General features: G+C 45.3%; 1 protein-coding gene across 1 annotated transcript; it reads left to right on the top strand.

Moving 5' to 3' along the window:
- Nucleotides 1-5,730: 5,730 nt before the first annotated feature.
- LOC121304861 lies at nucleotides 5,731-14,813 on the top strand. The gene is made up of 23 exons (XM_041236272.1): nucleotides 5,731-5,969; nucleotides 6,219-6,274; nucleotides 6,540-6,632; nucleotides 6,717-6,841; nucleotides 6,934-7,077; nucleotides 7,604-7,681; nucleotides 7,765-7,935; nucleotides 8,204-8,300; nucleotides 8,585-8,808; nucleotides 9,262-9,415; nucleotides 9,572-9,780; nucleotides 10,066-10,183; nucleotides 10,564-10,766; nucleotides 11,075-11,192; nucleotides 11,577-11,746; nucleotides 12,010-12,107; nucleotides 12,460-12,593; nucleotides 12,711-12,761; nucleotides 13,190-13,373; nucleotides 13,748-13,883; nucleotides 14,172-14,259; nucleotides 14,372-14,470; nucleotides 14,806-14,813. The coding sequence occupies exons 1-23, from the start codon at nucleotides 5,938-5,940 to the stop codon at nucleotides 14,811-14,813; spliced, it is 2,790 nt and encodes a 929-aa protein (XP_041092206.1). The 5' UTR covers nucleotides 5,731-5,937.
- The last annotated feature ends 536 nt before the right edge of the window (nucleotides 14,814-15,349 follow it).

Below are 15,349 nucleotides of genomic sequence, written 5' to 3' on the forward strand. Positions count from 1 at the left end.
AATGGTCTAGTCTGTATTACATGCATTTGTGTCAGGCAACTGGAAAAGAAGAAAAGCTCCTGAACTCGAAGTCAATACACCTTCAGAGACTCATGAGAAATAGGTATGGTGCGTCAGCTCCCCCTAGTGGTTCAGGGCTGGAGTACGAGTAGCAGCACCCCGGCTCCACCTCATAATTAGGACCGTCGTAACCTAGTCAAACCAGACCATCACAAAGGTTACATTTTGCGGTTTTTACCCAAGCTTTTCCCACAGTTCTGCTATCATAGTTTACCATGGTTTGCTTTACAATGCTTCCCTATGCATTACCAGACCTCTCTGTGCTTTACAATGCTTCCCTATGCATTACCATACCTCTCTGTGCTTTAGAATGCTTCTCTATGCTTTACCATACCTCTCTGTGCTTTACAATGCTTCCCTATGCATTAGCATACCTCTCTGTGCTTTACAATGCTTGTCTGTGCTTTCACTGTGCTTTATTACACTTTGCTGTGCTTGTACTGTGGAACACTTTTAAACGACCTGTAGGGAGTAGACACAAGATTTGAATGGTGAGGCAAGCTGCACAGAGCCTGTCACTTACAATTCTCCAGACAGGCTCAAAGCCGCACAGAGCCAGGAAGAGAAAAAATGCAAATATCTCAATACTGGAGCAACAGAGCCTGCTTGCAGCCAGTAGCTTGAGCCAGAAGACACTGCTGATGAGAAAAGACCAAGACTGATTTTCTGAGAATAAGGCATAGAAACTGGGAACTTTCTTTAACCCAATGTACTAGTGGATATCATGTGTTAAAATAGAAATCCATGGTTGCTATCATCATGTTTCTTTCAAAACTGCGCACCTGAGTCAGACTTGTGAGACGTGCAGACCTCAGTTTGACTCAATGCAGGGACGAGCGCAAATCTGTGAACATCTGGTGGCACTCAGTAGTACTGCATATAATTCCACTGCCAAACCACTAGGGGGAGATGATTCACTATACCTGGTAGGACCTCAATGCCTAGCTAGATCTCAGGGCTATATGTCAGCACATGCTGTGGGAAATCGCATTGAAAACTCATGGGACTCCAAGGTCGCAGTCTGAGGTAGTGGAGAAATATTTGCAGATCTCAATTATACTCAAGGAGTTCCATTACAGATTTCAACCCACAACAGGGTCCATAGGAACAGATTCTATTGGTAAGGAGACCATATGACTCCATGTTGGGATAGTTCAGGCTTTTCAACAACCCCAATGCATTATGGTATGTTGTACCTGTCTCAGGTAGCATTCTTACCTTTAAGAGAAGCAGGACTTCACTCACCAGAATGCATTGGGGTGTGAGTTGAAAAGCCTGAAGCATCCCAAACTGTCCTGCTGAACACTGAGCCATGTGGTCACTTTAAATTTGTTTCTTTAGTTTTTTGGTTTTTTTTTATTTAATGACTTATAATGCATTTAGAAAGGTGCTCAGTGAGTCTGCATTATCACTTTGCACTCAGGCCATGGTTTTAACATTACCATACCTCCATGTGCTTTATTACACCGTGCTGTGCTTTTACTGTGGGGAACTGTTTTAAGGGTTACTTTACCATGGCTTGTTTACCTCTCAATGCTTTACCATGCTTTCACTTCAATTCTTCTTGTGAGTTTGCATTTTGTTATCGTTATAGAAATTACTGTACTGCCTTTACAGTTGGATAATTTCTAAAACCACTTTCTCAATTCCAAAACCTGGCTTACTGCTCTGTGTGTGTGTGTGTGTGTGTGTGTGTGTGTCTGTGTCAGTGTGTCTCAATGTGTGTATGTGCGTCTCAGTGTGAGTGTCTGTGTTTGTTTGTGTGTGTGTCTATGTGTCTGTGTTTGTGTGTCTGCATGCCTCAGTGTGTGTGTGTGTCCGTGTTTGTGCGTCTGTGTGTTTGTGTGTGTTCAGTGTGTGGGTAACTGTTTCTCAGTGTGTTTTTCAGTTTGTGTGTGTGTCCGTGTTTGTGCGTCTGTGTGTTTGTGTGTGTGCCTTGATTTAGTCTTTTCAAATAACGAAGATAGAATAACTAAAACAGAGGTCAGAGAACCACTGGCAAACTCAGACCACAACATGGTCTCATTTGAAGTGTTTTTTAAATCCCCAAAAATAAAGACTAAAGTTAAGGTTTACAATTTTAGAAAAGCAAACTATGAAGGCATGAAACAGAGACTAACAGAAGTAGATTGGAGTAAAATAGAGAAAACACCCACAGAAGAAGGATGGTTGTTCTTCAAAAATGTAGTACTAGAGGCGCAAAACAATTATATCCCTAAAGTAGACAAATCTAAATGTAAAACTAAATTGCCAAAATGGTTTAATAGATCAATTAAAAAAAATATTCAGCGAAAAAAGGCACTTTACAGAGCATTAAAAAAGGACCAAAAAGAAAGTACGCAGAAAGAGTACACAGAACTGCAAACGCAAGTCAAAAAGGAAGTTAGAAAGGCCAAGAGAGAAATAGAAATGAACATTGCTAAGGGAGCTAAAACCAATTCCAAAATGTTTTTCCAATATTACAACAGCAAGAGAACATTCAAAGAGGAGATTAAATGTTTAAGAGATACAAATGGCAAAATCGTAGAGGAAGAAAAAAAAATAGCAAATATGTTAAATGATTACTTTTCACAAGTTTTTACAAAGGAAGATACTGACAACATGCCCCACATGTCATCCAGTTCCTATCCAGTTTTAAATAACTTTAGCATAACTGAGGCAGAAGTGTTAAAGGGACTAGGAGCTCTTAAAATAAACAAATCCCCTGGGCCGGATGAGATCCTCCCAGTAGTACTCAAAGAAATGAAAGAAGTAATTTACAAACCGCTAACCAAGATCATGCAGCAGTCTCTTGACACAGGGGTGGTACCGACAGACTGGAAAATTGCAAACGTAATACCGATCCACAAAAAGGGAAACAAAACTGAACCAGGTAACTACAGACCAGTAAGCCTGACTTCTATTATATGCAAACTTATGGAAACTATAATAAGATCCAAAATGGAAAATTACCTTTATGGTAACAGGGTACTGGGAGACAGTCAACATGGTTTTAGGAAAGGGAGATCGTGCCTAACTAACTTGCTTGATTTTTTTGAGGATGCAACATCGATAATGGATAATTGCAAAGCATATGACATGGTTTATTTAGATTTCCAGAAAGCTTTTGACAAAGTCCCGCACAAAAGATTAATTCTCAAACTGAACGCAGTTGGGATTCAAGGAAACACATGTACATGGATTAGGGAGTGGTTAACATGTAGAAAACAGAAAGTACTGATTAGAGGAAAAACCTCAGAATGGAGTGTGGTAACCAGCGGTGTACCACAGGGATCAGTATTAGGTCCTCTGCTATTCCTAATCTACATTAATGATTTAGATTCTGGTATAGTAAGCAAACTTGTTAAATTTGCAGACGACACAAAAGTAGGAGGAGTGGCAAACACTGTTGCAGCAGCAAAGGTCATTCAAAATGATCTAGACAAGATTCAGAACTGGGCAGACACATGGCAAATGACATTTAATAGAGAAAAGTGTAAGGTACTGCACGCAGGAAATAAAAATGTACATTATAAATATCATATGGGAGATATTGAAATTGGAGAAGGAATCTATGAAAAAGACCTAGGAGTTTTTCTTGACTCAGAAATGTCTTCATCTAGGCAATGTGGGGAAGCTATAAAAAAGGCTAACAAGATACTCGGATACATTGTGAAAAGTGTTGAATTTAAATCAAGGGAAGTAATGTTAAAACTGTACAATGCACTTGTAAGACCTCATCTTGAATATTGTGTGCAGTTCTGGTCACCTTGCTATAAAAAAGATATTGCTGCTCTAGAAAGAGTGCAAAGAAGAGCGACCAGAATTATTCCGGGCTTAAAAGGCATGTCATATGCAGACAGGCTAAAAGAATTGAATCTGTTCAGTCTTGAACAAAGAAGACTACGTGGCGACCTAATTCAAGCATTCAAAATTCTAAAAGGTATTGACAGTGTCGACCCAAGGGACTTTTTCAGCCTGAAAAAAGAAACAAGGACCAGGGGTCACAAATGGAGTTTAGAAAAAGGGGCATTCAGAACAGAAAATAGGAGACACTTTTTTACACAGAGAATTGTGAGGGTCTGGAATCAACTCCCCAGTAATGTTGTTGAAGCTGACACCCTGGGATCCTTCAAGAAGCTGCTTGATGAGATTTTGGGATCAATAAGCTACTAACAACCAAACGAGCAAGATGGGCCGAATGGCCTCCTCTCGTTTGTAAACTTTCTTATGTTCTTATGTTCTTACCAGGGGAGACCCTCGGGGACCCCTGCCCTCCCCTGACTTTATGATTCCCCCTGCACACTAAGTGGCCATACCTTTACCAGGGGAGACCCTCGGGGACCCCTGCGCTCCCCTGACTGTGTGACTCACCCTGCACACCAAGCAGCCGTGCCTTTACCAGGGGAGACTCGGGGACCCCTGCGCTCCCCTGACTGTGTGACTCCCCCTGCACACCACGCAGCCGTGCCTTTACCAGGGGAGACCCTCGGGGACCCCTGCGCTCCCCTGACTGTGTGACTCACCCTGCACACCAAGCAGCCGTGCCTTTACCAGGGGAGACTCTTTGATCTTAAATTTTAAACCCTTTGATTTTAATGGGTCAAGCTCACTCGCAGTGCTGCCTCTCAGTGGGCGTGTGTCGGGTTTCAGAGCGGTCGATGCTCCTCACAGCTGTGTGGTGGTGTGAGTGACACAGCGGGGCTCACGTTGTTGGGTTGACATCGACTTGCTGCTGATATTTAAAAACATGAAGTATTTTACTATTATTGTATTACTGGCAACCCAGCTGTCAGTTTTTTTACTGTAAAAACAACAGCTGTTTTTTTTTTACAATTAATAAAAAAAAAAAAAAAAACCACTCGTATCTTTTGTAAAATGAATCCTCCTATTAACTTCACTCTGTCTGTAAGTTTTGATTGTGTTGCATATACACATCATGCTGATGCGCTGGGGAGACCGCGCTGGGTTGATCCCCGGAGCCAGCATCGCAGCCGTTGTGTGTGCTGATGCGCTGGGGAGGCAAAATGAGCTGATCCGTGGAGCCAGCATTACACTTCAGCCATCAACACCAGACACAAGGATATCTACATCATCAGATGGAAAACAACGCAAATGGATAGAGATGCAGATGGACCACATTAGTTTACGCAAAGCGACGTCTTAGTTGGTGCTTATCTTGGCGTGAGTCGAGTTCAAATCAGCATGAAGTTCAACATCTACTCTCATGTAATGGAACTCACTGTAATCAAAGTGTAACACAGCGTTAGTATACCTTGCTGTGTGCACAGACACTGTTATTCCACTACATTTTAACGACAATTACTTGTAGACTTTTCAAAACATAAAACACAGCAATCGAGTAAAACAGCAAATTAAAGGGGTGCCCAAAAGATGATTTGGTTTCGAGATGACGGTGTCTCCTGTACAGTTACCCAGACTCAATTAACACGCAACTGTACAAATGATAAGACTTCTACAACAGCCTGCCAGTGAAGACTGCAAACATGTGTCAGACACAGTGAGTCCTATAACTGTGTTTATTGTAGAGTCTGTTTCACTCCATTTAGCTCTACAGTAGTATTAGGTGTGTACTTTATTATGTGTATTTATGTTATTAAATACCGTTGTTGGGACCAAAACTCTCTCTGAAGATTTGCCCAACTTTCCACAGCACTGCCTCGGGCGCGTGCGAATGAGGAACCCGCTCCTGTCTGTCAGCAATTAAGATAATTACAATAAACTGATTATTAAGCCCAGGTGCTCCCGTCCCGATCGGGCGCACGCTGATTCAGGCGGCTTTATATACCTGGAAACAGCCCGACTCTGACAAGCGAGTATCGGATTCTTTCTATACTGTGAAGCGCTGAAACGCAGCGTGTGGTTTGTTTGCGAAGGATGGGTCTCATGGATGTTAAACTCCTTTTAGGGTAAGTTGGTGTGTTTCAAGAAAAGTATGTTTCTTTTTTTTTTCTTGGTGAAATATTTTGAGCATTTGCTAGATATGCGTTTTTGCTATTTAAATTCAAGTGCAGTCTACGCGGTTTCAGATGTGTCTGGCTTGTGTTTCAATGTCGCTGTCTTGAAAGAAGTTGCTGTGATAAACTCGTGAGTGGAGCCGCGTTAGTGCAGGATACAGGAGGTGTCCACGTGTAACCATTTTATTCGCTGTTTTTCAGAGTTGCGTTGATGTGTGTACTGCTGCCTTTGGCTGTGATGGCTCAAGCGCCGCCAGGTAAGTGGTGTTGATTTTACTAATTGCAGTTTAGGTGTCTAGCGTTTCGTAATTCATTTTTTAAATGGGAAGATTTCGGCTTGACTGTGAAGCTGTCGATGCATGGCCTCGCTTCTCCAAAGCGCGCTGTACCTGCCCGTATTATGCAGAGCGCTGCGCTCGACAGTAAAAGGACCTTGTAGAAACTGCTCTCGTCTGTCTCTGTTAGTATTGTGAATAATACAAGGCTAGTTTTCTATTCGGTGACAAAGCCTTTCGCTCGCAGGAACCTTTGTTAGTGAGTGTCGGGACCGACACTTCTGGATGAAGACTGGAAGAAGCTTCTTAGTTGGAGGAAACTTCCGCTTTGACATCCTTGGTAAGGAATATCTGAGCGCGGTTCAGTGGAAGTAAGCTGTATTTATTTGCATGATAGAAAACTACACTTTCTCTTTCCCTCAAGCTAACGACGGCATTCACTCCCTGGATGACAGATACGCAGCGTCCTGTGGGTTTACCTACAGCTTTAATATCCTCGGTGATCTGATATTCCGCGCTTCTTTCCTTGCATGTCACGTCTCCAGCAAGGTGAGTCCTGTGCGGTGACGCTCGTCGCAAGCCCCCGTTCTTGCAATCAGAAGTGTCTCCTGCTAAGCTCAGACCGGCAATTCTTTTCTCAGAATGACGCAGAGTTTGGCTTGAGGTTCCGCTTCGCTCGCATCGACCAGTTCGGCAGAGAGACCTACTACCCGTTCTCTATGAGCTGCAGTACGACCAAGCCGTGGAACCCCCGCGAAATCGTCTGCGAGGAGAACTACATGGAGGCAAGACCTTTTCTCCAGGCCTGGGTTTGAGCTGTGGCCCCACTAGCTAGATATTTTATTGCCCTAAAATGCTATAATGCCTCTACCATTTATCAATTATCCTAGATAGCTTTACATGGCTGTTAAAATCCAGCCACAGTGCATTGACTAATAGGGGTGCGAGTGGCAACAATCGCTAGATTTGTCGCTGTCTAGTTAATATGCAGAATTTGCTACTGCAGAGTATTTTGCACACACTGCATAGCTTGGATTGTAACTGGCTGTGGCTTCATATCTCTGGACCTCAAACAGGGTTAATCCTGAGCAGTTCTTGCTATTTAGCCCTCTTGTCAAGAGTGACTGGCATTGAAATCGTCTTTTAAACTCTTTTGAAGGTATGAACCTAAATGCTTGTGCAGCATTATCACCTTATGATGAAAGAGAATCTCAACTTCTACCGGGTTTAGCTCAGGGATGGTCTGCAGAACTACAGGGATGTATGCCTTCTCTGCCTTCAGCTAACCTTTCGAACATGCTGTCCTCTTAGATATCTGTCAGGAGAAATGTACCAGAGATTGCCCACGAAGGACTGGATACTGAAGACTGGCCAGCTGCTGTCCCTGCAGTAAGTAAAGCTGCTGTGTTTTGGTGTCTTCTGAAACCAAAAGGCTAGCGCCTCAATTCTGACTGGCTTCCCCTGTGTTCCAGGCCCTGGAAGCATTAATGTCAGTTTGGAAGGTTGTGTTCCACAAGACTGGCCAGCCGGCAAAATCCATGGATGCCTTCATGGCCCAGTCTCTGGGCTACAGGATCAACTCCACCTCCACTAGAATCCTCTTCCGCTCCCCATTTAACATGCCTGAATCTGAGATGCTAATGGTGAGACCGCTACAAAAACTGCACTCTGACATCTCGTACTTTCCTGAAACCAATGGAAATGTAGTCCTGGTTTGAGGCGTGTTGGGACGTCTCACTGTCTTTTCTAAAATATCCAGTTGCATGTTTTAGTAGCAGTTTATGTAGGTAGATGTCCAGACAGTTGCCACTTGGGCACAAGTTCTGTATTGTTCCATCAGTGTTCATGTAGACTTGGGTCCCCCCTCCTCATTCTGTGCCTGAGTTCCCAGTGTCTTCCTTGTTCTTCTAGGTTAATGGAATCCAGGTGGAAGCAATCCAAGCAACTGTCTTCTACAAGCAGAGGTGGATGGTGCTGTTAGTGGACACTTCTGCTGCCTGTACCAAGAGTAAGATCATCTAAAGCTTGGTTCTTAGCAATGGTACATATTGTATGTGCCAGAGGCTATATGGAACTACTGTCATTGTATTGTGCTTTAACTAGGCAATGGAACTACTGCAGCCATCTTTTTATTCTTTGAAACTTGACTTGGAAGTAACGTGTGCATGCTTGGACACCACAATCTTACCAGCTGACTGAATGGGTGGAGCAATGTCTACAGTGTTTGCTGCCTGTTTTATACCCCTAATGGATATAAAGTTGATGTAGTAACGGATTCCTTGCTACTCCTAGATAATGGCACTTTTGATGGGATGAACTTGGCCTGGGTTTCCCCCAGGGTGCTCTCTCCACTGGTCCTGCATATTGACCAGTTCCAGGACAAGGATATCTCCATGGGCGTGGATGGGAAGCTGCTTGACCTCGCCACTATCCAAAGAAGGAATTATAACCTTAACGTCAATGAGACCTTTGTACAAATCTCCATTCCTTATGGTGCAGAGGGTGGCTACCTGAAGGTAACCTAGAATTTTACATGGGGGAGAGGCTGGCTAGAATTTGCTAACTGACAAGCAGACAGGTTCATGATAGATGTTGTGTCCACTTTGTAGTCTGTCTTGCAGTCTGCTACAAAGAGAATTTCTGCTTGGCATGCAGATGTAACAGAACTGCTGCTGGAAGCACAGAATTTGTTTTTGACTTCATGTAGGTGACCAGGTCTGACTCTGTATATGCTTAGATGGACTGTCCTTGGTGCTTCTCTAGATCAGCAGCTTTGACAGTTGCCTACACGTGCCTCTTGGTCATCTGGAACATAGTAGGATATGTTGGCTGACCTGGAGTCAATACTAATGTTCATGCATATGTGGGGAGCTGTAACATGCATACTGTATTGGCAGACTTCCTTAAACCTGAATAATTGAGTTGAACCCTGGCTGTACGCTAGTGATCACACCATTCTGTCTCTGTAGAGTCATGTCATAAATAACCAGTACAACCGGGTGTATGCCATTGACCTGTACCTTGAGCACCAGTGGGCAGATGAGCAGTGGGAAGTGACCCAGCACCGCTCCTTCAAGCCAGTCCGCACCCCCTTTATTGCTGAAACCCCCTTTGTCATCAACAGTGAGTACCAGCATGGACCTTCATAGCCCTGATTTGGGTGCCTTTTTAATAATGCAGCCTAAAACCAATGCGCCTCTTGGAAGGGGTGTCATGGACTTAAATGCTAGACTTGGCTATAAATGTGCAATGCTAACACCTTCATGCCTGCTTTCCTAGATACCATCCCAGAAGAAAAGGTCTTCACAGTGACCCTTGGTGTCTTCAACCCTGATGTTGAGCTGAAGAACCTGACTATCAATGGGGTTCCTCTGACCCTTCCTGAGGCAATCAACCAAGGCATTGTGGTCACTGAGGTCCAGCACCCCAATGGCACCAAGTCTATTGTCCTGAAGGTCCCCTTCACCCACCCACTCATCCCACAGAAGGTGGGGATGAAAGCATGCCTGAACATCCATAGAAACCAAAGCTTGGGGCCCTGAGCTGAGTGACCTTAAGGATGTCTGTCACTATAATCCTCAAAGCCAACGCATACACTGCACAGGGTGCTAGCTGAAACATTTCTTACAGGCTTTACTCTTGCACCATAGACCATGTGCCTCATTCTAGTAATGGCTATTGGTAATGTGGCCCCAGATATTGTGTGGCGCTGTAATTCTAGAGTAGTGCATGAACACCCAGTACAGCTGCTTACTATTGCTCTTCTCTGGCAGTACATTGGCGATGGGGTCCGGGAGTTCACCTTGAATATTAATTACACCTTGAACATCGTTCCTGAGAATGAGCCTTATTTCTTCCCAGCAACCATTGTGTGTCAGGTTAAGGATGTGGGTGAGTATTGGGGCAGAAGTGTCTCTGAACACTGGGGTGACTGCCTAGACCTGCACAAGCCTCCCAACCAAAGGATCACTGAACTATTTGCATGCCCATGAGGGGGATACCAATTCCCTGGTTGATGGCCTGTACACACTTTCTACAAGCATTTGTAACCCTTCCTAAACTACTGCAAGCTAGCACCCTTGTCCTGGGATCATTTTGTGCATGCACCTAATATGCACCCCTACTGGCGTTCTCTTTGAGAGCAATTGTCGTCTTGCACTGATACCCAGGCAAGGTGACTGCCAGCACATGGCTAAAGACTGGACTGTTGACATCTGAAGGTGTGGTGTGTTTCTTTGGCATCTCCTTAATGCTTTCCACTTCCTCCCCAGTACTTCCTGATGTCAATGGCTTTTGTACTGATAACAGCATAGTATTTGATGTGAGCCGCGGGAACATGGACTACCTCTGGGTCATGTACGTTGGGAAGCACCAGCTAACCTCAGAGCTGGCTGCTCACCGAGGCTACGTAGTCACCAACCAGACCAAGTTTATTCTGGAGGTGCCACTCTTCAGTGTTGGCTGCATCTATGAGGTGAGCATCTGGGGAGACACTAATCCTCCCTAGCAAGGACTGCTTGTGGCTGAGCTGGGTGTTGCAGCATTAGTTCTATTCTGGCTCAAGACCTCTCTTATTTAGGGGTAGAGATGCTAGCTCCTAATTTAGCAAATGAACACCTTGTTGAATTGGAAGCTTGTCACAGCATGACTAGGCTTGCTTTTGGTTGGATATGGCGCTACCACCTGGGAGAGCGCAAGGTTTTTCCACTACTTGGTGCCCAGTTCAACCCATAATGAGCTCTAGGTCTTTGCCTCAGTGTGTCCCTTGTCTCCTCTTTCCAGGATATCTCTCTCCGAGGCCTCTTTGTTCGTGTAGAACTGACCTTCAGGACTGTTGGGACACTAGAGGCAGTGCTGTCATTGGTACAGCGCTGTCAATTTCCTAGCAAGCAGCTGCTGAGTAAGACACTCCACAACGTGGGCTTGACTTTGTCTTGGTGCACTGCGCCTCATTTCTTGTATACCTGTGACTAGAAGCTACCTCCTAACACTTTAGCTGCAGAGAATATTTCAATGATCATTTTGCTTGCAGTTTTATTGTAGTTTGCCCAACTTCTCAATGGTGTGCAGACCATCTTCTAGCTGATGCCAGTTCCCCTCTGGACTGCTATTAAACCTGTTGCTATCCAGATCCAAGGCCTGGCCACATCTTGCAATAGACTACTTAACCTCGAGACCCCAATAATCTGGAGACCCCTTGGTGCAGGATTGATGTGGAAATCTCCAACTGGCTTGTGCAGCAAGTTCTCATTTGAATGCTTTGTTTTAATTCCACTCTGTTCAGTGTGCATGCCTGGTGGTGTGATGACAGTGGTGGCTGTGACTATGGAGCCCATACCAGTAGTGGAACCCAGTAAGACAACCCTGCTGGACAAGACCTGCAAACCCAAAGAGTCTGACTCGACCAGGGCTCTCTTCACGTTCAGTGTGAACACCTGTGGGACTAGGAGCCAGGTGCTGTAGATCAATGCAATAGTCCCTCCTACACCATACTAAAAGCAAAGCCTGGGCCAATATAACCATCCCTACAAGTGTTTGATCATATCTGTAACTAGCCTGGCATCTGTGCCCTAGAAAACACTACTGCAAGATTCCTTCCTGTGTGGTGGGTCGTGTTTAGATTTGCAGGGTGGGGGTGGCGTTCGGTTGTTTCTAGTATTGTGGAGGGAGGTCTGCTTTGTATTAATGGCATGCTGTTCTGCCTCCTGTGTCTTCAGATTGTGGGCAACTACCTGATCTATGAGAATGAGGTGGTGTATACCAGAGCACTGTTCCCACCCAATGCTCCAGTCATCACCAGGGACTCTGAATACAGGTGAGCAGGAGGAGTCCCTCCACTGTAGGCAAGCGACCAGTACAGCAATTGTACTTTGAGCATGGGCACTGCTACATGCATGAAGGGAACAACTAGAAATCCTCCCCCTCTGAGGGCTAGAGCACAGAACTGAGGTGTACTGACAGTAGCTGCCAACTTGGGGCAAGCTCTATAATACCACTCTAAAAATGGCCTTCTATTGCCAGTAGTTCACTTGCTGTAAGGCGTCTCTCTGCATGAACTATTTAAATGATAAATTGTGTACATAACTCTACTCCACTGCATTTAAAGACCTGGACTGTCTTATCAAATACTGCACAGAATCAGTGGCTCTGGTACCACTTTCTCCTAGGCTGACCGTTCGTTGCCGCTACCCCCTCAATGACACGTTGGAGCTGGTAGCTGAAAGGAAGGCTGCCCCTGCCCCCTACTCTGTCAAAGGGTTAGGATCCCTGCAGTTCTATCCTTACAGCCAAGGGGATGGAGGTATGGCTCTTCTAGTGCCTGGGTTAGCTTGCCCAGTCCTGGCATGCTATTGGTCAGCTCTTTCTCCTGCCCTGCAGTATCAACCTGCTACTGACGCCAATTCTGTGTGTTTCACAGGCAGCAGGCCATTGAGAGATGTCCTGAATCTGAAGGCCCGTATAGCAAGAGGTCGGTATTGGTGAACTGCAACTTCCCTGGCCAGATTTGTGTTCTGTAGTCTTCATTCTAAACTCCCATGAGTCTCTGTTGCATGCAAGGCTTAAGCTTGGCTGTTCGTGGTAACCAGATACTAAAATTGCACATGCAGAAGCTGTTCCGTTTTTATGGTGTGCTTTTGCTTTCTCTTCCCTTCTCAAGAAGCTTGAATTACCAGGACAGAGTCGTCCTGACAGTAGTTTTCAGACCACCTTGCTTATTTGTGCTGATACAGTATAGCTACTCTGTGGCTTCAATAGTCCAAAACCTGCAATTGCAGAGTCCCCCTCTGCCCAAACCATAGTTGTCCCTAAACCAGCAGGAATGGTTGGTCTACATGCAAAGAGCTTTACAACCATGGCAGTGTTGGGAGGCCCCTCAACCTGTCTTCTTCCCTCCAGATGTGTCCTACTCCCAGTTCTACTCTGCGTTCCCTGTGTCCCAGTCTATGCTGGAGCCACTGTTCCTAGAGGTTGAGCTCCTGCACCCCCAGAACCTGGCCGACCAGCTCATTCTGCAGGACTGCTGGGCCACTGAGAGCCCTGAACTGGATGCCAGCCCTCAATGGGACCTGGTCACTGACAGGTGGGGGAGCTAAGGAGGAAGTGGGTTGACTGGTACATTACTGTAGACCAGAAGGAATATCATGGCAGCATAGCTTGTGCCTAAATGTACAGAATTCCTTATCCTGATTGAAAGGCATCTCTGCCTGTGGCCACCTTTTCAGTATCAAAGGCTCTTGGTTTCCAGAGTTTGACTTGATCCGGATTAATTGCCATATGGTACACACCCATGGCAATCGAAATCTGGTGGGAACTGCATGTGTCAAACTTCAGACAGCTTCCTAGCCTTTAACTATCCTGCTATGATGCATGACTTTATAAAATGAGTACGTGCGCTTCAGTGTTCAAGCTCTATGCCTTGACACCCAGTGTTCCCATAAATGTCTCTTTCTTCAGATGCCTGGCCAGTGGTGACTCCTACAAGACCCGGTTCCACCCAGTGTCAACCAGTGCTCTCACCAAGAGCCCCCACCACCTGAAGAGGCTTGAGGTCCAGGCTCAGCCTGCTGGAGGCCAAGCCCTCTGGAAACAGGTTGGTAGCATTCTGTGAGCTCAACCTGAGCCTTTTGCTCTGCATTCTCACCCTCCTGCCTCAGGCAGGTTTCTCTACTCTAGGTATGGGGAAACTTGCTGTTTGAACCATATTCCTACTAGTTTAAACCCCAGTCCAGACCCTAAAGCCACTCCCTATTAAACAGGAGTGGAGTACCTCCAGGACCAGAAGTGGGTAGTTGTGCTCACTGTTAGGCTGGCTGAAGGGCTTGTGTATTTTACTGAACCAGGGTACGTCAACTGTCTAGCTGTCTTTCATGTTTTGCAGGTGTATTTGCATTGTCTAGCTGTGGCTTGTGATTCTGAGAAGGAGGGTGCCTGCAATAAGACCTGCGTCACTGGAGAGAGGAGATCGGGTAGGCAGGGTGTATCTGGCCTCTCCTGCAGTGCTGATAGGATGCACATTATATCTTCTATATAAACTCTGAATTGCTCCTTGGCTCTAACACTTTAGGGTTTGTCTTCCAGCCCGCAGTGCTGAGCCGGCAGACTCTGTCAAAGGCTACGTTTCTGCTGGACCGGTTCAAATTGCACCAGAGGGGGGTATTGACGGTGTCAAAGCAGCAGGTGAGTTCAGCATGAAGACATTAGTGCCCTGCCTGTCCCATCATGGAATTCCTTTCTGTGGGGATGGAGAAGGTTGGGTAGGTATTGTGGTTCTTGTATGGCAAGCATCATGGATTCCACTAAATGAAACCTGGAGCCAATATGGCAGCTGCAGGGACTGCAGTTTCCAAACTGCTCCTGTTCTAGACTGATGCTCATCCCAGGCACTCTACAGAATCTAATCCTTACCCTGCTGACCAATAGCCTTGCTTTTACACAACCCTTGTAGTGTGGCTAGCTCTATGCTGTATCTACCCAACAGTTGTATCTCTACTCCTCCTGTGTGGCTCCCTCAGGGTCCTAATTCTCATCTTGCATTATCTTTTCAGAGAACACACCTCTGGCCCCCTCAATTCCAGTCTTGGGAGTTGCAGTTGGAGTCCTTCTACTTGCTGTTGTAGTTTTTGCTGTTAAAGCTATGAGATGTTAAGCTTCTAGTTTAATAAAGACTTGAATGTGAACTGTCTGTCTTGCATGGCTTTGTTTAGTAATGCCTGAAAGGTAACCTGGTAAGGGTGGGTTGGACTGCTAGACTGGAGGCATAGCCAAGACAGTCTAACATTTGAATGTCCTGTTCAATAACTCTCAATCTATTACACCATGAGGCTTGCTATTAAAATGTAAAGTTTGAACCTTGTTCAGCAGTAAGCCTGAGTGGTCTGTTAAGGGTTTCCACAAGGTGGGGGTACTTCAGGGTCCCTCAAGTGTTTAATCCAGATCTTGCAGCTTGAACATTCCCTACCATAGAATTGCATTTATTGCATCAGGTTCCACTGCAAGTGTATTTCCATGTGCTCTGCAAGTTAGTTGTTAACTTGCACTGCATCTTGATAATTAATT

This window comes from Polyodon spathula, chromosome 40 (genome assembly GCF_017654505.1).
Source record: "Polyodon spathula isolate WHYD16114869_AA chromosome 40, ASM1765450v1, whole genome shotgun sequence".
Taxonomy (NCBI): domain Eukaryota; kingdom Metazoa; phylum Chordata; class Actinopteri; order Acipenseriformes; family Polyodontidae; genus Polyodon; species Polyodon spathula.